At 42.7% G+C, this 22,913-nt stretch overlaps 1 protein-coding gene and 1 long non-coding RNA gene across 6 annotated transcripts in view; one reads left to right on the top strand and one right to left on the bottom strand.

The window, feature by feature from the left end:
• The window catches only part of LOC146080374 (uncharacterized), a 41,553-nt gene extending 40,295 nt beyond the window's left edge, over window positions 1–1,258 (bottom strand). The window contains exons 1-2 of the long non-coding RNA XR_014474862.1: window positions 1,151–1,258; window positions 949–1,056 (exon numbers count right to left, since the gene is read on the bottom strand). This is a non-coding gene — a long non-coding RNA (uncharacterized LOC146080374). The remainder of the gene's footprint in view (window positions 1–948; window positions 1,057–1,150) is intronic.
• DLGAP1 (DLG associated protein 1) overlaps window positions 1–22,913 on the top strand; it is a 519,677-nt gene that overhangs the window by 481,011 nt on the left and 15,753 nt on the right. For 4 of the 5 annotated variants that reach the window (XM_083187577.1, XM_083187573.1, XM_083187574.1 and 1 more), the window contains 2 exons: window positions 5,167–5,258; window positions 11,709–11,861. In XM_083187577.1, coding sequence (XP_083043703.1) covers window positions 5,167–5,258; window positions 11,709–11,861 — 245 coding nt within the window. Of the gene's footprint in view, window positions 1–5,166; window positions 5,259–11,708; window positions 11,862–12,175; window positions 13,099–22,913 lie in introns of those variants that run through there. The other variant, XM_083187578.1, reaches the window with a different exon arrangement.

Here is a 22,913-nt window from a genome sequence, read left to right as displayed (position 1 = left end):
CTGCTGCCTGTGGCGGCAGGCAGGTGATGAAGTCTCCTGACCAGCCAGTAACCGGGTGCTGCTGTTGCGGGGCGGGAAGCTACATATTGCGTGCACTCATGTGGGGGTGCCAGCGGTCATTAGAAGGTGCCTGTGCACCCCCGGCACCCCCCGTGCGCACGCCTATGTTTGGGAGTGGTGTGTTCAAACTGAAATCTAAATTGTAGTGTAATGCTGGCCACACATCAGACCAACTTTCCTCCAACCACCCAACGAGTTGGTTGGTTGGTTGGACTGAAAATCCGGTACTGCACTGAAAATCCGGTACTGGATGGGGGCAAATACCAATAAGCAATTTGCTCACAAACTCAGGAGAATGGACAAAAACATTCAGTGAAATTGTTTAAATCAAAATAGGTCCAACTACAGTACATTGTCTGAGAGACAGTTGTCCATTTTCCGATTTGGGAAACAAATGACTTAATTATAAATTACATTTGCTCCTATCCAGTACCAGGTTTTTATACCATCCAACCAACTAGTTGGATGGTTGGATCAGAGTTGGTCTAATGTGTGTCCAGCATAAGAATAACCAAGTATTTTCCTGCACAGAAACAAAAGAACTCACCCAAATGTAACTCTCTCTGCACATGTTACATCAGCCCCACCTGCAGTGCACCTGGTTTTATCCTTTAAAGAACCTTTTGCAAACCAACCAGAATCACCCCTTTGTGCAATTAGCACTTGGGCTTGAACCTTTTACAGCCCTGATTGAGTTTGAACTTCTCTAGGCTGTCAGTGCCAGGACAGGAATGTGTTACAGTGTTGGCTAGGGGGAGTTCTTTCTCCAAGTTGGGAGACAGGATGATAAGCACAGATGGGAACAGAGGATTTGTGAGTACAATACTTGCTGAACAAACATTAAAATCTGTGTAATAGCTTGTGAACATGTGCTGAATATATAATTACCTGTCACATCAGACTCCACCCCCACATTGAGTGCTGTACTCTATTTGTCTCAGAGCAATACCCCAGGATCAAATGTTATGGTAATACTTCAGCATCAGCAGCTCCAATCTGACAATTTGAATGGAGTTGATCTTAATCTTCAATTGCATTGAAGTATATTCACAGATATCCCATAAACAATCATAGATTGCTACCAATGTACCTGCCACGCTGATGCTGCAAATCACAGTGTATTTACTAGAATTCAACCAAAGAAAATCTGTATTGTCTGGAGTCTGTTTTCCTTGAAGTGTAGCTGCTAACATCATGCAGTCTGGCCACTCCCAGTAAAATGATCCAGCCCTTTGTAGGACAAAGCAGCCCTTGTGTGAAACAGCTGCTTCATAGACCTAGCTCATTACAACTTGACAACAGCCTGTAACACTGCAGGGATCTGTGTGCCATTATCTCACTGGCAACTATCTGCCCGGGATAGTTGTGTTCCTTACTAGCTAGAAATGCAGACCGCATGTGAGAGTGCACATAGGAATAGTTGTGCTTTCTCCTTACATAGGAGAGAGATATAATGGGAGCACATAATTTAATGCATCATGTTAACTTTTTTGGGGTAATGTAAAACATTAATAGAAGAATATTATATTTTAATAAGTAGTTCTAATTTTTGGCAATTATACATTTATACAGAATAGTTTCTTTTGGTACTTGTATAGTTTCATGGTGGCACTTCCCTGCAGATTGCATCGTATGCGATTTGCATAGATTCAATCCGCGATGCGATTTAGGACACCCCCACTATCCACATCAGCCCGAAGCATGACGAGTGGATGTGGTACGCGTCCTCCTGACCTGTTCATACCCCCACTATACATGTCGGCGTGGAGTTGACTTTATAAAGTCAACTTTGGGCTCGTTTTCCACGTCCGCTCGCTACACTTTATAAAGTCAACTCCTCACCGACGTGGATAGTGGGGGTATGAACAGGACGGGAGGATACGTACCATGCTTCTGGCTGACGTCGATAGTGAGGGGGGCGGGTGCTAAATCGCATTGTGGATCGAATTGTATGCAAATCGTATGCAAATTACATATGAAATTTGGGTACTTGTTTCCTAGCACAGCGCCCATCGCATCGTATACCATTATACTAAATAAGGTATACGATGGTATGCGATATTTTACAATAAAATATCGCATCGCATCGTATGCCATACAATGGCATACGATGCGATCGTATATGATTTTTGATTGTACAAGCACCCTGATGGGTCCTTACAATGTTAAATGGCCCCCCATAGTCAACGCCACCCCCAGGAACAACGCCAACCCGAAGCGTGGCGAGCGCAGCGAGCCCGCGAGGGGCGGCGGTATGCGTCCTCCGACCTTTTCATACTCCCACTATCCACGTCGGAGTGGCGAGGAGATGCGGAATACATGTAAAGTAATACGCGTCCCCTCACGGGGCTCGCTGCGCTCGCCACGCTTTGGGCTTGGTGGCTCGCTGCGCTCGCCACACTATCTAAATTCAACTCGACACCGATGTGGATAGTGGGGGTATGAAAAGGTCGGAGGACGCGTACCGCTGCGCTCGCCACGCTTCGGGTTTGTGCTTCGCCTTTGCGTTGATAGTGGGGGTGGCGTGGGGGTGCATTTAACATTGTAAGCACCCATTAGGGTGCTTGTACAATTAAAAAACGCATCGCATCGCATGCATCGTATGCGGCTATATGGCATGCGATGCGATCAGATGCCTTAAGATGAACATCGGGGGCGCCGTGCTAGGAAACAAGTACCAAAATTTGCATGTGATTTGCATACAATGTGAACTGCAGGGAAGTGCTGCTGTGAAACTACACAAGTATCATTTTTTATCTATGTAATTAAAGGCTAACGCTGATCCTCCCCTGTGAGGGGAATTCAAGTGTGCGAACCAGCAGCCACTAGATGGTGCCCATGGAGCAATTCAACTGACATTACTGATGTGTTGTCATTAGGATCAGCAGGTAATTAGTTTAAACATAAAATGATACATTTATTAAGACAGGGATTTCTTTTAAAGATGGGATGTTGCCCACAGCAACCAATCAGATTGTACTTCTTATTTATTTAGCACCTTCAAGAAGATAATAGATAGAATCTGGTTGCTATGAGTAACATCCCATCTGCAATAGAACTCCCATCTTACTAAATGGACACCAAAGAGTGACGTCTGTAATTCAAGCAATAACTAGCATCATTATTTTGCTTTATTTTTACAGTACAATAATTTAGATTTCAGTGTTAACACACCCCGCCCAAATGTTTTTGCATATGTTACATCTGCCCCACCTTCAGTGCAGCATAGATTTGCCTGTTTGCTTGCTTTTTTGCTTTACATGAATCAGGCCCATATGCACCAGTTACATCTATACACTAGATAGGGTGTAGCTACTGTATCTTAAGATACGTGTAACTGAAAACACATTCATAAAACTATAAGTGTACACATGAAAATTTAAACTTATACATTCAAACCTAAATTATTATTAGTTATATTAGCATCGGATCACTCTCCCACCAATGGGCGCGTTACGGCATGGTGCGGCACAAGCTCCCAGTCGCAGAGGTCAGTGCCCATCCAATTGACCAGAGAGTCCGGCACTTCACTTTAGTAATACAGCTGCCTCTGGTGCTCATCCAAATAATGATATGTAAGTCCAAATAGTAAGATGTCACAGAGTATAAAACCAAATAATACAGAGACTGTTTCAAGAAGTAGCCTACTTGAAACAGTCTCTGTATTATTTTGTTTCATAAAAATGGTGCTTCACATTTATTCACATTTACACATACTTCACGTGTTCATATGCTATTTATGCAAAAGTACCTTCAGTAATTGAATAAACTGTTAATAAAAATGAGTGTTGGGCACATTAACACGTTAATAACACGTTAATAACACGTTAATAACGCGTTAACGTGCCAGCCCTTTAATAGAGATTAAAATGTGTATTGCCGTTAACGTGGTGGGGGGGGGGGCGCAAATTCTCTGACAGCATTACAGAGACCCTGTGCGTCTCCAAAAATGCCTGCCAACAGAGAAGACACACTAGAAGTACTCCTGTACCTCTAGTGCCTGTCTCCTCTGCTGCGGTGGCCATCTTTGCAGTGGGTTGGGGCAGAGCCTATCTTGTCATAGTAATGTATAGACCGGAGTTTTGAGTTTATTAAGTGTGTCAGATGTACTAAGAATATTTAAGAAAATTCTTCTATTATTTTTGTCAAAACACTGGAGTAAAAGTCTATGGCAGGTGAGGCAGTGCCTCATCTGGCTATCTTTTCTGTACATTTCTTATCAAAACTCAGCGAATCTCCAGCAGTATATACTGATGCACATGTGTATATTGCTGGTATGTACTCCTGGGCTCATATATTGTGTGCAAATCTATCTCTGGTACTTGCCAGGGACTGCTCAGCCATTTACATCACTGCACGTACCTGCATATTTGGAGGGGCGCTGGGTCTCTAATGCTGTCAGAGACTCTGCGTCTCTGCAACGTCGCTCCCCCTGTCGCAATTAATATTTATCTCCCCCTGGGCAACGAGCGTTTAACCCCCTATGGCAGCAAGCATGTATTCCCCCTGGCAATGAGGATTTAACCCCCTATGGCAACAAGCATGTATTCCGCCCCCTGACAAAGAGCATTTAACCCCCTATGGCAGCAAGCATGCATTCCCCCCTGGCAACAAGCATTTAATCCCATATGGCAGCAAGCATGTATTTCCCCCCTGGCAATGAGCATGGAACCACTGGCAATGAGCATGGAACCCCCTATGGAAAGAGCATGTAATCCCCCTTGGCAACAACCATGTAATCCCCCCTGGCAACAAGGAACCACTGGCATCAAGCATGAAACCCCTATCACAATGAGCATTCAATCCCCCCTGGGCAACAAGCATGTAATCTCCCCTGGCAACAAGCATGAACCCCTTGGCATCTAAATTGTAGGTAAGCAATTAATCTCAACAAATTTTAAATTTTAGTCGTTGCCCACCACTAATAATAATACTAGTGCACAATGCATTTGATAAAAATGTAAAATCACTTAACTTTTTGTTGTCTTCTAATATTATTGTATGCTTTTATTCCATATATAAAATAAGGAAAAATGCAGTAGACGTCCTATGATGTATCTGTGTCGTTCTAGTCAACATTGTAAGCTGTTCTATGTACTCTTCTAGTCTTAGAGAAGATTCGCAGTGCGGTTGGCTGTGCCCAGCTCCTGATGTCACAGAAATTCTACCAGTTCAGAGAGCTATGCGAGGAAAACCTGGTATGTAGCCGTCCCCTGCACACAATAACATCACATATCCCTTCCCATGTGTATTGGATTTCGTCTTCTTCTTTTTTAATGAAAAATGTGAATGAATAAATGGCTCTGATCTGGCATGTTTATTCTTTGGCAATGCTCTGCACCCTTATCATTGTGTTTGGTTCAACATTCTCTACAATTACTAAGCGTTTTCCTGTTTCTAATCCCTTTCATTGCATTTGCTGGCAAACATCAATGACTTGCATTGCATCTACCGCATTATTTGTGTTTCCATATGTTCTTCTGCCCAGACATGAATACTCCAGTGCTAGCAAGAGTAATTGTATTCCACTAATGCACTGATACAACATGCCTCTCTACTTATTAGGTATTAGCACTTCTGATGACCTAAATCCAAGTAATTGTTGGAATTATTCTTCCTCGCTTCACATCTGTCATATCTGATTTTAAAATGGGAAAGTATTGCAGCTGCTTAGCTATGACTCAGGCTATAGTTTACATTTTTTGCTTTGTTTCTTCGCCGGGGCACCTTGGTGAACTAGACAGATGGGTAATGCTTTCACCATTGGCTTGTTAGTTAGAGGATGAGCAATGTTAAGACTTTAATGGTTTTTACTCCAATGGCCAACCAGTAGAACTTGTAAGAATGATCAGTTGGCCAGCCCAGGTTATTTCTTTGGACCAAGATACAACCATTATGGGACAAAGTAAGATAAGCAGTGGCTTTGCCCTCAGGACAAAAAACACACTGTCAGTAATAGATAGCCTAGATCCAATTAACCCAAAGTCTGCTTTATCAATGTAGCATTACCTAATAACTGTACAATATTAAGAGTATATTGAGAATTAACATCTTATATATGGGATTTAGTTTAGCTGTAATTATGGGACAGATGTATTAAGCTTGCTGAAGAGATAAAGTAGAAGGAAATAACTTACCACCCAATCAGCTATGTTTGGAAAAGGACAGTTGGGAGTTGATTGGCTGGTGTGTTATCTCCTTCTACTTTATATCCACTTTATTTCTTCACCAGGCTTAATACATCTGCCCCTATATATATTTGTGGCATTAACTGTGGGTTCCAGTACAATTGAAAATAGGCACCTTGCCTGGGCTTGTGAATGACAAGGGATCTAGGAGTCACTATTTCAATTGACTTAAAGGCAGAAAAGCAATGTAGCAAAGCAATGAGGAAGGCTAGTCAGATGCTGGGTTGCATAGGGTGTACCACTTTATAGGTCATTGTTACGGCCTCATCTGGAATACTGTGTCCAGTTCTGGAGACCATATCTTCAGAAGGATATAAATACATTAGAGAGTGTACAAAGAAGGGCAACTAAAATGGTGCATGGCCTACATCACATAACTTACCTGGAAAGACTAAAAGATCTTAACATGTATAGTTTGGAGCAGAGAAGGGAAAGGGGGGACATGATAGAAATATTCAAATATATGAAGGGTTTTAACATAGTACAGGAGGGAAATTTTCTTCAGAGGAAAATAAGTAATAAAACATGAGGACATGCACTGAAACTGGAGGAAGGTAGGTTCAGGGGAAATGTTAGAAAGAATTACTTCACAGGAGGGTAGTGGATAAGTGGAATAGCCTCCCGTCAGAGGTGGTAGAGGCTAAGACAGTAGAACAATTTAAGCATGCTTGGGATAGGCATATGAATATCCTTACAAAGAAATTAGGATCAAAAAGGGTTGAGATTACCTGAAGGGTAAAAAAGGGGCAGACTAGATGGCCAAATGGTTCTTATCTGCCGTCAAATTCTATGTTTCTATGTTCAGATACTGGGTTTGGTAGACAAATGCACCATATGACACTCTTATGCAGTCAGCTCCTGTTCAGTGAACATACTGGAAGACAAGGTCCAGATCACTAAGGGGAACATCTGTATCTGCAAGTGTTGATCAAAGCTTCCAATTCGTTGTGATTTGTTGCTTAAGTTGCTTAGCTCCTCAGCTACAGTTGAACTACTGGTTCCTACATTCCTTTCCAGACAGAGGCCTTTCCGTAAAAGCTTGAGGTCCACATGTTGCACTTTCTATTTAAACTGAGTAAATAACTCTCAGAATTTTAATAAAACATGTGAAATAATTTAGCCTGTGCTGCAGCAAGCGATGGTGCATCCACTGCTTCTGCTGGACTGTGAGATGGGCCCACCAGTAAACACTGACAATGAGAGGCACATTTACAAAGATGGGAGTACTATTGAAGATAGGATGTTGCTGTGAACAACCAATCAGATTATATCTATTATCTTCTAGAAGTTGTTAAATAAATAAGAACTACAATCTGATTGGTTGGAATATGACATTTTTATTAAATTTACCGCTGAATCTCTTGACTCAACCAGCAGTCAGGCTACCTCTGGCTAGCACATGGAGGGCAGTTCGGCCCCCCAAACAAATGCCACCCCAAACCATTACTGACCCACTTCCAAACTGGTCATACTGGAGGATGTTGCAGGCAGCCAAACTTTCTCATTGGCATCATGTCTGGCACGTGCTCAGTGTGAACCTGCTTTCATCTGTGAAGAGCACAGGGCGCCAGTGGCGAATTTGCCAATCTTGGTGTTCTCTGGCAGATGCCAAACGTCCTGCACGGTGTTGGGCTGCAAGCACAACCCCCACCTGTGGACATCGGGCCCTCATACCACCCTCATGGAGTCTGTTTCTGACCATTTGAGTAGACTCATGCACATTTGTGGCCTGCTCAAGGTCATTTTGCAGGGCTCTGGCAGTGCTCCTCCTGTTCCTCCTTGCACAAAGGCAGAGGTAGCGGTCCTGCTGCTGAGTTGTTGCCCTCCTACGGCCTCCTCCACGTCTCCTGATGTACTGGCCTGTCTCCTGGTAGCGCCTCCATGCTCAGGACACAGCAAACCTTCTTGCCACAGCTCGCATTGATGTGCCATCCTGGATGAGCTGCACTACCTGAGCCACTTGTGTGGGTTGTAGACTCTGTCTCATGCTACCACTAGAGTGAAAGCACTACCAGCTTTCAAAAGTGATCAAAACATCAGCCAGAAAGCATAGGAGCTGAGAGGTGGTCTGTGGTCACCACCTGCAGAACAACAACTTTATTGGGGGTGTCTTGCTAATTGTCTATAATTTCCACCTGTTGTCTATTCCATTTGTACAACAGCATGCAAAATTGATTGTCAATCAATGTTGCTTCCTAAATGGACAGTTTGATTTCACAGAAGTGTGATTGACTTGGAGATATATTCTGTTGTTTGAGCAGTGTGTGTGTGTATACTGTATGTATGTATATATATATATATATATATATATATTCTCTCTCTCTCTCTATATCTATCTATCTATCTATCTATCTATCTATAGATAGATAGAGCGAGAGAGAGACGGCACTCGAGGCGGTGTGCAGTAAAGAAAAGTGCTTTATTACTCCGACATGTTTCGGGTCTGAGAACCCTGATGATGATTTCTGAGACCTAAAACATGTTGGCACAATATATTAAACTCCTCTCTTTGTCAGCTAATTAACCCCTTCCTGACACAGCCAGTTTTTGCGTTCCTGACAGAGCCATTTTTTTCAAATCTGACATGTTTCACTTAAGTGAGGATAACTTTTTTTTGCTTTTACTTATCCCAGTGATTTTGAGATTGTTTTCTCGTGACACATTGTACTTCAAATTAGTGGTAAATTTGGGTCGATACAGTCTGTGTTTTTTTTGAAAAATACCAAAATGTCGTGAAAAAATGGAAAATTTTGCAATTTGCAAAATGTCACATTTTCTGCTTGTGAGACAAATAAACATACCACTCAAAATAGTTAATAACTAACAAAGACCATATGTCTACTTTATGTTTCCATCATTATTTCAACCTCCTTTTCATTTTTTTGGACACTAGGAGGCTTCAAATATGAATAGCAAATTCTCAAATTTTCAAGAAAATTTCAAACACTGATTTTTTTAGGGACCAGTTCAGTTCTGATGTGACTTTGAGGGACTTGTATGTGAGACACCCCCATAAATGATGCCATTTCAAAAACTGCACCCCTCACAGTATTCAAAACAGCATTTTGGAAGTTTGTTAACCCTTTATGTGTTTCACAGGAATTAAAACAAAGTGTCGGTGAAATTTCAAAATTTCTTTTTTTTTTGCAGAGTTTCAATTTTAATACATTTTTCTAACGAATACAGTAGATTTTACTAGAGAAATGTGACTAAAAATTGATTCCCCCAATTCTTTTGTTTTCATAAATATCCTATATGTGGCCCTAGTGTGCACGTTGACCAAACCACAGGCTTCATAATAGAAGGAGCACCTACTTGATTTTGGAGCCTCCTTTTTATGAGATTTTTTTTAGGCACCATGTAGGTTTCTAGGCACCATAAGTGCTAAAAGTTAGGAACCTCCCCCACAAGTCACCCCATTTTGCAAACTACACCCTTCAGGGAATTCATTTAGGGGTATAGTGTACATTTCAAACCCCCAGGGGTTTCACCAATTTTGATACAACTGGGCTGTGAAAATGAAAAAATTTAATTTTTCATTTTCACAGCTCAGTTGTATCAAAATTGGTGAAACCCCTGGGGGTTTGAAATGTACACTATACCCCCTGATGAATTCCCTGAAGGGTGTAGTTTGCAAAATGGGGTCACTTGTGGGGGGGTTCCACTGTATGGGTGCTTCAGGGGTCATTCAACCAGAATCTGTGCTGCAAAATCCAAAAATCACTCCTTCCCTTCTGAGTCCTGCCATGCACCCAACTGGTATTTTTTGGTCACATGTGAGGCATTGCCATACTCGGGAGAAATTGGGGCACAGATTTTGGGGTGCTTTGTCTCCTTCATTCCTTGTGAAAATGAAAAATTTTGAGCCAGATCTGCATTTTTGTGTAAAAAAAATTTTTTACACAAAAATGCAGATCTGGCTCAAAATTTTTCATTTTCACAAGGAATGAAGGAGACAAAGCACCCCAAAATCTGTGCCCCAATTTCTCCCGAGTATGGCAATGCCTCACATGTGACCAAAAAATACCAGTTGGGTGCATGGCAGGACTCAGAAGGGAAGGAGTGATATTTGGTGGTGGAATGAATGGTGGGTGCTATGTCGCATTAGCAAGACCCCCGAAGCACCAATACAGTGGAACCCCCCCACATGTGACCCCATTTTGGTCACCAGCTTTGGGAGGGGGGCTGGCGCTGCGGCTGGTGGGGGGGTGGAAGGGGTGCTGGCGCTGCGGCAGCCGGGTGGGTGGGAGGGAGGGGGGGCTGCCGGGTGGGAGGGGGGGGGATGGCGATCGGTGGTGATCGGTGCTGTACTTAACAGCACCGATCACCACCGATCACTGTGTTACCGAGCGGCTTAGCCGCCGGTAACACAGAAAACGCTGCAATTGGCTGTTCACATTTGAACAGCCAATCGCAGCGATCGCCGCGAGGGGGGATGTCTGCTGTCAGGGACAGCAGACATCTCCAAACTGTCACCGCGTCTATAGACGCGGTGACAGTTTAAAACCATGACGTATATATACGTCTTCGGTCGGGAAGTACCTCCCGACCATGACGTATATATACGTCATATGTCGGGAATATCTTTCTATATATATATATATATATATATATATATATATATATGTATGTGTGTGTGTGTGTGTGTGTGTGCGTGTGTATATATATATATATATATATATATATATATATACACACATATATATACACATATATATGTGTATATATATATATATATATATATATATACATATATATATGTGTATATATATATACATATATATACATACATATATGTGTGTATATATATATACACATACACACACACATATATATATATATATATATATATATTTCAGTACATTTTTTTTTCACATCTCATACATGCTGCTGCTGCTGCGGCTTGCGGGGGGGGGTGGGAGGGGGGAAGCGCTGCGTGCGCTGAGGCTGCCTACTGCTGCTGCTGCCGGGGGAGCTGGGGGAGCTGCCGGGTGAGTGCCGGGTGGGTGGGAGGGGGGTGCTGCTCATCGGTGGTGATCGGTGCTGTACTTAACAGCACCGATCACCACCGATCCCTGTGTTACCGAGCGGCTTAGCCGCCGGTAACACAGAAAACGCTGTGAATGGCTGTTCAGATTTGAACAGCCAATCACAGCGATCGCCGACCGGGGGGGGCATCCCTGCCCCCCCTGGGCGGCGAGGGGGGATGTCTGCTGTCAGGGACAGCAGACATCTCCAAACTGTCACCGCGTCTATAGACGCGGTGACAGTTTAAATCCATGACGTACATTTATGCCATGTGTCGGGAAGTACTTCCCGACCATGACGTAAATGTACGTCAAATGTCGGGAAGGGGTTAATTACATACAGACTGACAGTAACTGTGAATAAATGAGTCCTCCCTATATATAATTTCTAATCATAAAAAGAGTATAACCCTCTTGTGATCATGTTTTGCAGAATCCTAATGCTCATCCCAGGCCTACCTCTCAGGATTTAGCTGGGTTCTGGGACATGCTACAACTGTCCATAGAAAACATTAGTATGAAATTTGATGAACTCCATCAGCTAAAGGCCAATAACTGGAAACATATAGACCCTATTGATAAAAAGGTAAGTAGAACACCCCCAATGGTTTTTGTTGTCAATTCTTTATCAGAATGGCCTACTGCTGTGTACTGTTACCCTTTTTCTTCCTATGTTGTCAGAATAACGATCTAGGGAATGTAGCCTGTTGAGTCCTGACAGGACTGGGAACTCCCTGTCTTACAAAAAGAGTCTCAGCCTACAGTACTAAACAGGTTGACTGGTTCTCAGTATGGCAGGACAAGATTATTTGCAATGGCGATTTAAACTATTGAAAAAGAAAGTAGGTTTGTAAAATATTTCGGTGTCAGCGCAATTATCAATTTACTTGCACATTCCAGGAGGTTCTACCAAGAAAATTAAGGAAGCACAGAAAACACCACTGAACCTGGTATTCACTACAAAAACAGCAACAAACACTGCAAAGGAGCCTCTGCCATCTTCCAAAACTAGGACAAAATAAACCCTTTAAATTACTGTGTAATTATCTATATATTTTTTTTGGTGGGGCGTACATTCTCAGGTAATATTTTATTAATTTAAGATCTTCCCTAAAATATTAACACTATGCCGATTGTAACACATTGCTCTTCAGATACATATCTGATGAGATTTACTCCATACCAAAACTCATTTTTGCTTTGGCGAGCTCCTTACTTACTTTCTGCTCATACCTGTCCTGCTACTAGAACCATCTAATACTTTCATCTCTAATAAGTGTATGACTCATCTCACAGTAACTGGTATACAGTTCAGTATTCTCATATTTATTACTGTCAAAGAATATAATATTTCCTAGAGCCAGATTTAAGTAAAACAAATGGTACTGTAAAACTTACAGACTACATACCCATCAGAACCAACTCTAAAGCAGTGTACACACAGTGCGATTTGGCCATGCGATTTTGACTAAATAGTCAAAATCGCCTATAAGGTTAGCCAGAATCGTCCCATGTACACTGCAGGCGATAGCGATGCACAGCAATTTTGACTAGGCCTCCATACATGGTGTGTTTGGCTTATATGGCTGGGCATGGCAGCCATCTATCTCCGATGGCTAAACTTTATATTGCTTTGACTAAACCAAATTGCCTTAATCAAAATCACCCAGCCCGAGCCTGTGTGTACACCCCTTTAATTTAAAGTGGTAACTATTGTTGTCCAATGGAAACTACACAAATTTTGTACTGTTGTGTATAGGCTTTTTAAATGTTTGAACAACTACAGAAACAAATAGAAAACTGATGAGAGAAGATAAAAATTATGGCAATATCAAAGCATTTGTGTAGGACCTATTCTGACAAATTGCCAGATACTGCGCCAGATGCACTAAGCTTCAAAAGTGATAAAATGGAGTGTGATAAACCACCAGCCAATCAGCTCCTAGCTGCCAGGTAGGAAGTGATTGGTTGGTTGTTTATCACTCTCCATTTTATCACTTTTGAAGCTAAGTGCATCTGGCCCCCAGTCAGATTGGAAGTGTACTGGCAACAAGAAAAATCAGGCATCTGTTGGCCTATGTGAGGTCATCAAATGACCCAAAAGAAGGGTGATTATATGAACATTATGATAAGGCTCAGTCCAATTATATTAAGGAGAGGTACACATTAGATGATTTTTTCAAGCGATAATGATATCGGTAATGATATTTTTTGTGGATATTGTCTAGTATGTACACACTATATCATTAACAATGCGTGCTGTCACGGGTCGTGAATGACCCCCTCTGTTATCTGGTTATGCAGTAAAATTCTGGCTATATTGTTAATGACAGTATCCTCCTGGATGTGGCCACTGAACGATATCATTTGTAACATCGTTTAGTGTGTGGGCACTATATCGTTTGTCAGGGAATTCCAGGCACTACAAAGGGAATTGTTGATGTCATTGCATTGTTAGTATCATTTATGTGTACCTAACTTTAGTCTACACATGTCAACAAATTGTTCCCAGATACAGGAGGGAATATATAAATGTTTCTAAAAAGGGTAATAGTTGCTTATAGAAACCAATCTGATTTTGTCTAGCGTTTATTTAGTACTTTTTATAAAATGAGAACTAGAATCTGATTGGTTGCTATGGGCAAACCCTCCACCAGTCATCTTTAGATGGTTTGCACATCTCCTCAACAGTCTAAACTCCTGTATTGCAACATGTATTGCCAAATAAACCAGGGGGAGCAACACTGACACTGATCTAATAGTGAGCCGTGGGTATTTTTTCTTCCTCTGAGAATTATGTAGCCTATATTTCCAATTTCAGTTATTTGGGGAATTCTCTTGAGAGATTAGCCTGGATAAAGCTGTACAACATATATGTATATAGTTACCATATCATTCGATAAATTAATTGGTTGCTTTATGATTCTAATTTAATTAAAACAATTTTTTTTATGCTTATTTTACAACACTTCGCAAATTCACTTGTTTTTTGGGGATTTTGTTTATGATTATTATATTGTAGTTTCTTTGGTACTTGTTTCCTAGCACGGCCACAATCGTATGGATCGTATACCTTTAAGTTAAGGTACACGATCCATACGATGGACCCGATTTCCTTTGAAATCAGGTCCATTTGGCCGGCTAGGACAAAATATCGGGGGCATCGCGTCGGTCGGGACCGTTAACAATGGTCCCGAGGCGACCGACGCGATGCCCGCGATTTCCCCATAGGCTTCAATGTTAAAAAATATTTTAACATTGAAATCGTGTCGGGAAAGGTAAAATATCGGGGGCATCGCGTCGGTCGGGACCATTAACATAGGTCCCGACGCGATGCCCCCGATTTTTACATAGGCTTCAATGTTAAAAGATTTTTTGGTACTTGTTTCCTAGCACGGCCACACCGATTAAGATCGGGGTGATCGTGCTGAAAAAAATCGGGTCGATCGCATCGCATGCGATTTGGTCGCATGCGATGCGATCGACGCGACCGACCGATTTTTCACCCGATTTTTTCATTCAATCCAATGTAAATTGGGTCCCTGGGACCCAATTTTACATTGGATTGAATGAAAAAAATTCCCAACCCCCCCAAATTCAAGCGCGTAAACCCCACCCCACGATAGACGGCAACCCGAAGCGTGGCGAGCGCAGCGAGCCCGCGAGGGGCGGCGGTACGCGTCCTCCGACCTTTTCATGCCCTACTATCCACTAGGGCGTGGAGTGAGAATAGAATAGTGTGGCGAGCGCAGCGAGCCACCGAGCCCGAAGCGTGGCGAGCGGACGCGGATACCTTCACAGGTAAACGCGTCCCTTCGCGGGCTTCACAGCTGTCCGCGTCGCCACGGACACCTGTGAAGCCCGCGAAGGGACGCGTATAACTCTGAAGATATCCGCGTCCCCTCGCGGGGCTCGCTGCGCTCGCCACGCTTCGGGCTCGGTGGCTCGCTGCGCTCGCCACACTATTCTATTCTCACTCCACGCCCTAGTGGATAGTAGGGCATGAAAAGGTCGGAGGACGCGTACCGCCGCCCCTCGCGGGCTCGCTGCGCTCGCCACGCTTCGGGTTGGCGTGTATCGTGGGGCGACGACGGGGACATTTATAATGTGAAATGGGTCATATTGACCCATTTCACATTTTTTGACATTTTTACACCATTTCAATGTTAAAAATTTTTTTAACATTGAATCCTATGCAAAAATCGGGTGCATCGCGTCGCATCGCGTCGGGACCAATGTTAATGGTCCCGACCGACGCGATGCCCCCGATATTTTAACTTCCCGACAAGATTTCAATGTTAAAAAATTTTTTAACATTGAAGTCAATGGAAATATCGGGGGCATCGCGTCGGTCGCGTCGGGACCAATGTTAATGGTCCCGACCGACGCGATGCACCCGATTTTTGTTTCCTAGCCGGCAAAATGGACCTGATTTCAAAAGAAATCGGGTCCATCGGGGTAATCGTGTCCCTTAATTAAGGGACACGATTACTTAAGATTGTGGCCGTGCTAGGAAACAAGTACCGATTTTTTAACATTGAAATCCTGAAAAAATGTGAAAAATGTGAAATGGGCCAATATGACCCATTTCACATTTTAGATGTCCCCGTCGTCACCCCACGATAGACGCCAACCCGAAGCGTGGCGAGCGCAGCGAGCCCGCGAGGGGCGGCGGTGCGCGTCCTCCGACCTTTTCATTCCCCTACTATCCACGTCGGCGTGGAGTTGAGAATAGAATAGTGTGGCGAGCGCAGCGAGCCACCGAGCCCGAAGCGTGGCGAGCGGACGCGGATACCTTCACAGTTATACACGTCCCCTCGCGGGCTTCACAGGTGTCCGTGGCGACGCGGACACCTGTGAAGTCCGCGAAGGGACGCGTTTACCTGTGAAGGTATCCGCGTCCCCTCGCGGGGCACGCTGCGCTCGCCACGCTTCGGGCTCGGTGGCTCGCTGCGCTCGCCACACTATTCTATTCTCAACTCCACGCCGACATGGATAGTAGGGGAATGAAAAGGTCGGAGGACGCGCACCGCCGCCCCTCGCGGGCTCGCTGCGCTCGCCACGCTTCTGGTTGGCGTCTATCGTGGGGTGGGATGTACGCCGTGACATTTGGGGGGGTTGGGAATATTTTACATTGAATCCAATGTAAAATCGGGTCCCAGGGACCCGATTTACATTTCGTTAAAAAAAAAAAATCGGGTCCAAAATCGGTCGGTCGCGTCGATCGCATCGCATGCGACCAAATCGCATGCGATGCGATCGACCCGATTTTTCCGATACGACCACCCCGATGTAAATCGGTGTGGCCGTGCTAGGAAACAAGTACCGTTTCTTTAAGTATACTTATGATGGTAATTCTGAGACGGAACTAATATTAAAATCCAGAACATGTACACTTATACACAATTATTCTGATGAAATGAATGAAGGAGTACTTTGTCAGGAGCAACCAAACTATGAACTATAAATGAGACAACAATCCAACTCCAAACTTATGGGACATATTCTCCCAAGTTGAGTTTTGGAATGTTTCCCCAGTACAAAGTATAAAGCTGCACCCCCAATTTAGGGTCAGTCCACGTCTTGCTGGGGGGAGGGGTAAAATTGGTGTGACAATCAGGAGGTATAAGTAGGGAGTCTGCATCTTCTGGATAATCTTCTGCTGCTGCTGAGGTGCTTATGCATCTAAAACCCCTGTTTGCTCAGTGGTATCAGTGTCCGCTCTTAAACATAGATCTGTAGTAAAAAGATTTGGGCAAATTTGCTCTAATCACAGATTTGCAATGGAATTTTTTTTATAAAAAAGTCAAACTTTACCATAGATTTTTGGGTGCATGACAGTCAGTAGGTGTGATAACATAATGGCAGATATTATGCCTTAGGTCTACTTGGTCATTCTGTGCACCTCAAAGAAAATTAGGGGGGTTTCCAATCCCGGTCGTAAGCAGCCAAACTGTCGAGTCGACTTGGTTTTGTTTTGCTTGCCTCTGGAGTCTTAACTAGACAATCAAGTCTTTAAACTGTCATATCGCCTCATGTCGAGTTGGACCAATGTGGCAAAAAATAGCCTCGACAGTTTCCATATAAATCCCTGCTCCATTTGGTTTGGAGCCATTTTGTCTAACTGCAGAGCTGTAACAGAGCTGTGCGGGGACCAGAACCAGGATTGAGTCCAGAACCAGATTTAGAACTGGGACCAGGACCAGAACAAGGATTGGGACCAAGATCCGGAGCAGGACTGTGAAGAGGTCGGAGAATACAAATCGATAAAAATTTAGACGTACATAGACTGCTCCCGACAGAAAAAACTGTCTAGTTCAAGTTGACGTAATCATGTCTTAAAACTGTCAAAATTGTCATATTGAATAGGTTCATGAGATTTTTCTAAATTCCAACTAGAAAAAATTGTAAAAAAAAGTAAAAAGTAACGACAGTTAGGAGAAATGAAGAACTGGCGAGGCGGATTCGACAGTTGGAAAAATAAAGGATTGAATAGTTGAATAGTTGAAAGCAATACGACTTTTTTTATGTCGTTAAAGAAGTGGTTTCCGACACAACCAAGTTTTCAACAGAGATTGAATACCCCCCTAAGTCTTAGTTCTCACAAAGCTCAACTACAAAGATTATAGGTGTGGATATCTTAAAGTACAGTCTATGCTCCATGGACAGCAAGAAAGATACTAACTGCCCATATCTTTTGTGAAAATGGGAAAGTTGAGCATAGGGCCGTTACTTGATCAAAATACAACGGCCGAACAGAGCTTGTTGAAAACAAATATTTTATCTAAAAGTTTCATTGGTCGAAAAAAAAAACCTCCTCTTTACATCAAATTGGATTTACTGTATGAAGCAGATTGTAAAAGCTTTGCTAAAAGAAGGAGAGTGTTTTAAGTATATGTGTAAAAAGTTTCCTGGACTAACAGATGCCATGTTGAAAGAAGGCATTTTTGTTACAAGACTATTGAAAGAGAGGCTTGGAAGTTGCAAATAAATTCTAGGTGAACTTCTAAAAACTTAACTACAGAAAGTACCAAGAGGTTCCCAAAAGTTAAAAAGGGGCAGATCAGATGGGCCAAGTGGTTGTTATCTGCTATCAAATTCTATATTTCTATTGCTAGAAAAGTACACATTAGGTTGTTTGATGAGGTTTGAAAAGGAACTATATGAATGATCATTTGGAATACTTTCCTGAAAATGTTGGTCGGGACCAAGGAGAAAGATTCTAGCAAGACATAAAGGTGAATGGAACAAAGTTGCAAGGGAGGATGGAAAGTCAACATGACAGTAGAGTACTGTTGGATACTGCACAGCGAACTCCCACAACCAGTGTATAGAAGACAGAAGAAGTGTCAAACAAAGCTTTGAAAGGGAAAGAAATATTCAGTATAGAGACTTATAGATGGTAGTAACATTTTGAAATGGTTCCTTGTTGCATTACTTTTGGAAGTAATATGAACATTTAACCAGAATACAGATGAATAGGCTGCTTCTCATATCTTCACATGCATTTTGTGAAAACTCATAGTTATTTTTAAAGCAGCACACCAAATACCTTTGGAATCAGCCAACGTTTTTCAGTGATTCAAATATTGCAGTCCTGTGGTGTGAGCATGTCAGGATCATGCTTAATGTTAAAGCAGAAAATAACACAATATTCCCACAAAGTTACAAGGTGAAGATTAATTTCAATGCAGCGCCTTCCATTGTTCTAGTTATAATAAGTGCTGGGAATGTAAGGGTATTAAATCCTATAATTTTGTTATAAATGGTAGATAAATCACTAGATGTTTCTTCTTTATACGTGTGCCTTTCAAAGCTGTTATTTTGCAATGTGAGTCTTTGATGTGTCAGTAACAGCTCCACGGTATCAGGAGGTAACACCTTCTCTTTCATATGTACACTCCACCATATACCGCATTTGTGTCTTTACCGCATCTCTGTTTCAGAAGATTTGTGCCTTGAATGTGTAATATAAATACATATATAGACAGATATAGAGATAGATATACAGATATAGCTATAGATATAGATCTATATGTAGGTTAAGTGTGCTGATGGCATGCCGTGGGTATATGCAGATATTTTTCTGATTGTTGGCAGAGCTCTTACAGCAAGCATATGGCTGGCACACATATGCAATGATAGTGACATGGGCTACTTTCCCAAGTGGCTGGATAGGGTCATTGTGGCTGCATAGGTGCAGCCAAATCATAATGGAAGCAGAGTAGTTTCACAACAGCTGGAGGGCCATAGTTTGGACATGCCTGACCTAAAGCATCCATCATGTACAATGTATTAATACATGATGTAATACATTATGTAGCAAAGCTATATCCATGTCTTTGGAAGCTTTTGACAGTATTATATTTGTGTAAAAAAAATGCAGCAATACTCCAGTTGTAAATGAAAAATATCTGTGACTCCCCTCCCCAGCTGTTCTGTGGTTGGATTGAGACTGGTCTAGTTCAGTGAGCCTGATGGTGCTCTTCTGGGAGCTGCCAGTCTGGGTTGGTGGCCTTCTTGTTGCTGGAGCTTGGGGTGGCTGCTCCAGCCCGTAAATATAGTCTATTACTATACTATAAATTATCGCATTTCTGGACCAATATATCGTAAAATATCTCTACTTAATATGATGGTTGTAGCTTTATAACTGTTGTGGAACACATGTGTCACATGTAACTGTTGTGGAACACATGCCACAAAATTGTGGGTCTTTCAGATCACAGAAGCAAAATGTAGCACCATGTGATGTTACCTCATCTCAATAAAATCACTTTCTTTCTGCTGCTTGCCATTGACCATTGATGTTTAGGAAACGTAGATGCTTTGCAATCACTTGATTTTATATAAGAAACTGAAAATAAATAAATTAGCCATCTAAGGTTTTGCATCCCCGCTGTCACATGACTGCACCTACGTTAGAGCAAGAATGACCAACTGAACTCTGATCATTTGTCTGTGTATGATGCTGGCATGGCTGTATAATATTTATCAACAGCATGTGAGCGCAGCTATTTCTGGGGGTTCAGTAATACAGAGATTGTACTAATTTACTCTTCCTCATCCTGGCTGCAGGATGATTAACCCTTTTAATGCCAACATCTCTGTGAGAGATGTTCAAAATATCCGCAAAAAATACCATCGTTGCTCACATTTGTTATATAAATTCAAATAAAAAATGTTGTGTAAAAAAAAAAAAAAAGATTATATTTCCTATATAAGGTAACATTACAGGTCATTATGATGAATAAAAATGTTCACACATATTTTGACAAATTCACTTGGCACTCAAAGGGTTAAAGTCTGCAGAGAAGTTCTTTATTCCAAGTACCCTTCCAAATAATGTTTAATAGCGGGGATGAGCAGTCTGATGGGGTCCTATAGAGAATGTCCTATGTTCTCTGGTAGAAAGATTATGCTTACATTAAGGGTACGATATTCCATCAGAAAGGCATAATACAGGACTAACATATTTGCAAATAATCCCACTGAAACATAAAGGGTGGAACATTCAGTATCTGTCTTGGGGAATCCAGGGTCGCTGATGACATGAACATAGTCTGGCACTGCTGTAATGGTTCAAAGTGGGCAGGGAGACTTTTGCCCAAAATGTAATAGGTCGAAGAGGCCAGGGAGAGTTTTGCCAAAAATGTAATCAGTCAAAGTGGCCAGGGAGACTTTTGCCAACAATGTAGACAACATGTTATCAAATTAAGCAAAAAACTTATATGGAATGCAGAATGCTATTTTTATTATTCTAGTAAAGGTGATCCACACAGTTCCTATTTGCAGGGGTTCCATGCATATGACTGGCAGTTCCAGGGGTGAGCTGGGTCCTTACTTTCTAAGGCCAGTAAGGGATTAAAGCTATACTGTGTACAGTTCATGGGTGAGGAAGTCTGTGCATACCCAATAAGCCAGCACTGACACGGGCACACACCCCAGGTCTCTGTTGTCCATGATATCAACTATCAATGGTTTACGGATGATGGTTTCCTACCATTGAATACAAGTAACTTGCATGTCAGGGTGCATTTTTACTCTAGGCATCACTCTTTGACTGCTGTTATCCAGGGCCGTCTTTTCATATGGGCTTAATGGGCACTTGCCCAGGTGCCCCAGGTCTATAAGGGCCCTCTGCTGATAGCTGAGGATCCCCTTTTTCCAGTGATATCAGAATTTTGAAAATCGGCACTGGGGAACTGGAGATATCCAACTTCAAAGCAGCAGTCCACATCTGACTTGTTAATTGCAATTCCCAGTCATATTTCTCAGGTTCTCTCTGACTTAGAGTTATATTCCAAAAGCTGAGACTCTCCCCTTTCTGACGACACTAGCAGTTTGTCTCTATCATGCCCAGAACCAGAGATATCAGCCTTCCAGCAGCCGGTCCCTGCTCCAGCTCCAAATGTGGTGAAACGGAATGACCAGGCCAGGAACCCTTTTACCTTGCACTCGGGGTAGCAGATCTTCTCTTCTTCCTCTTCTCGTCTTCTTGGACGTAGGGCAAGAATAAGGCTATTAAAACGTTTCAGGGGTGTTTATTTGTAGTAAGATAACTATAGTATAATAGCAGACAGAGCTACCTAGTGAACGTCTTGCACAAAAGGGGTGAACCTTCACAGAACCCAATAAATGTAGTATTGTATGGTACCGCACGTTTAGGCAATTCTACACGTACAGCTGTAGTACATATATTCCTGAATATTCAAAGACATTTAGTGGTACTGTCCAACCAATCATTAGTGTAATCAAATTCTTTCCTGGCGCTGCTGATCAACACAGGCTTAGTGGCCCCAACCAAGGGCTATCACATGACACCTAATACACTCAAAAAGGCTTAACGCCGTTGTGTGGATCAGCAGAGTCACCAAATAGAAACATCAAAATAATCGTTGTCAATAGGCAATCTACTTAACTGTATCACTCTACATAGATAACAGCAACGACATAAGATAATACTTCTATACTGGGTACCCAGAGGCTTATCACTAAATATGGTCCTGAAGATAGGCCTGTGCACAGGACTTTGCAAAGGCAGTTCTGGGTCAAGGCCTTACTCCCGACACCAGCTGGTGAGTGGGAAGAATAAGGATAACAGTCCCTCTATGGTCTCCTTTCCTTTTAAGTAAAACACGGGATAGTGGATAGCTTTCAATTAGGAAAGATACTAGAATGTCTCTCTACCCTGAGGTGGTCGTACTACCAGGTTACGTCACAGGAGGGTGTCGTTGTGACACTAATCTTTGAGGACTCTGGAGCTGTTGCGCTTTAAAAGCCTTGCAGTACTTTGGTTCAAGGAGCACCTAAAATCGGCAGGAGGTGGATACTTGGGGCTCCGGTGAGGCTGAATTGAGTCCTTGTGGCGGCTGCCCTGTCTCTTCTGGCTCTCTCTCTCTTTCTCATGAGCCCAATCCACTTGCCTGGCTGCGTCACTACTGGGCACACGTGGTCGGCTGTGTGACTCTCACTGGGTGTCTGTTGGCATCAGCCTGTGTACTGGCTGGGGTCAAGGGGCAGGTGGCAATGCGACACTTACGATTTGTTGCGGCTCCTGCCATTTTAGGGTCGCTGCTGGACTCTTGTTGGGCTTTTTCTGGGTCTGCCAGGGGGACTGCGGCACTGCTGAAGCCGCATC

The sequence above is a fragment of the Crinia signifera genome, chromosome 5 (genome assembly GCF_055691185.1).
Source record: "Crinia signifera chromosome 5, ASM5569118v1, whole genome shotgun sequence".
Classification (NCBI taxonomy): Eukaryota; Metazoa; Chordata; class Amphibia; order Anura; family Myobatrachidae; genus Crinia; species Crinia signifera.
Note: the sequence above shows the minus strand (reverse complement) of the source record. Positions and strands in the feature narration are given on the sequence as shown.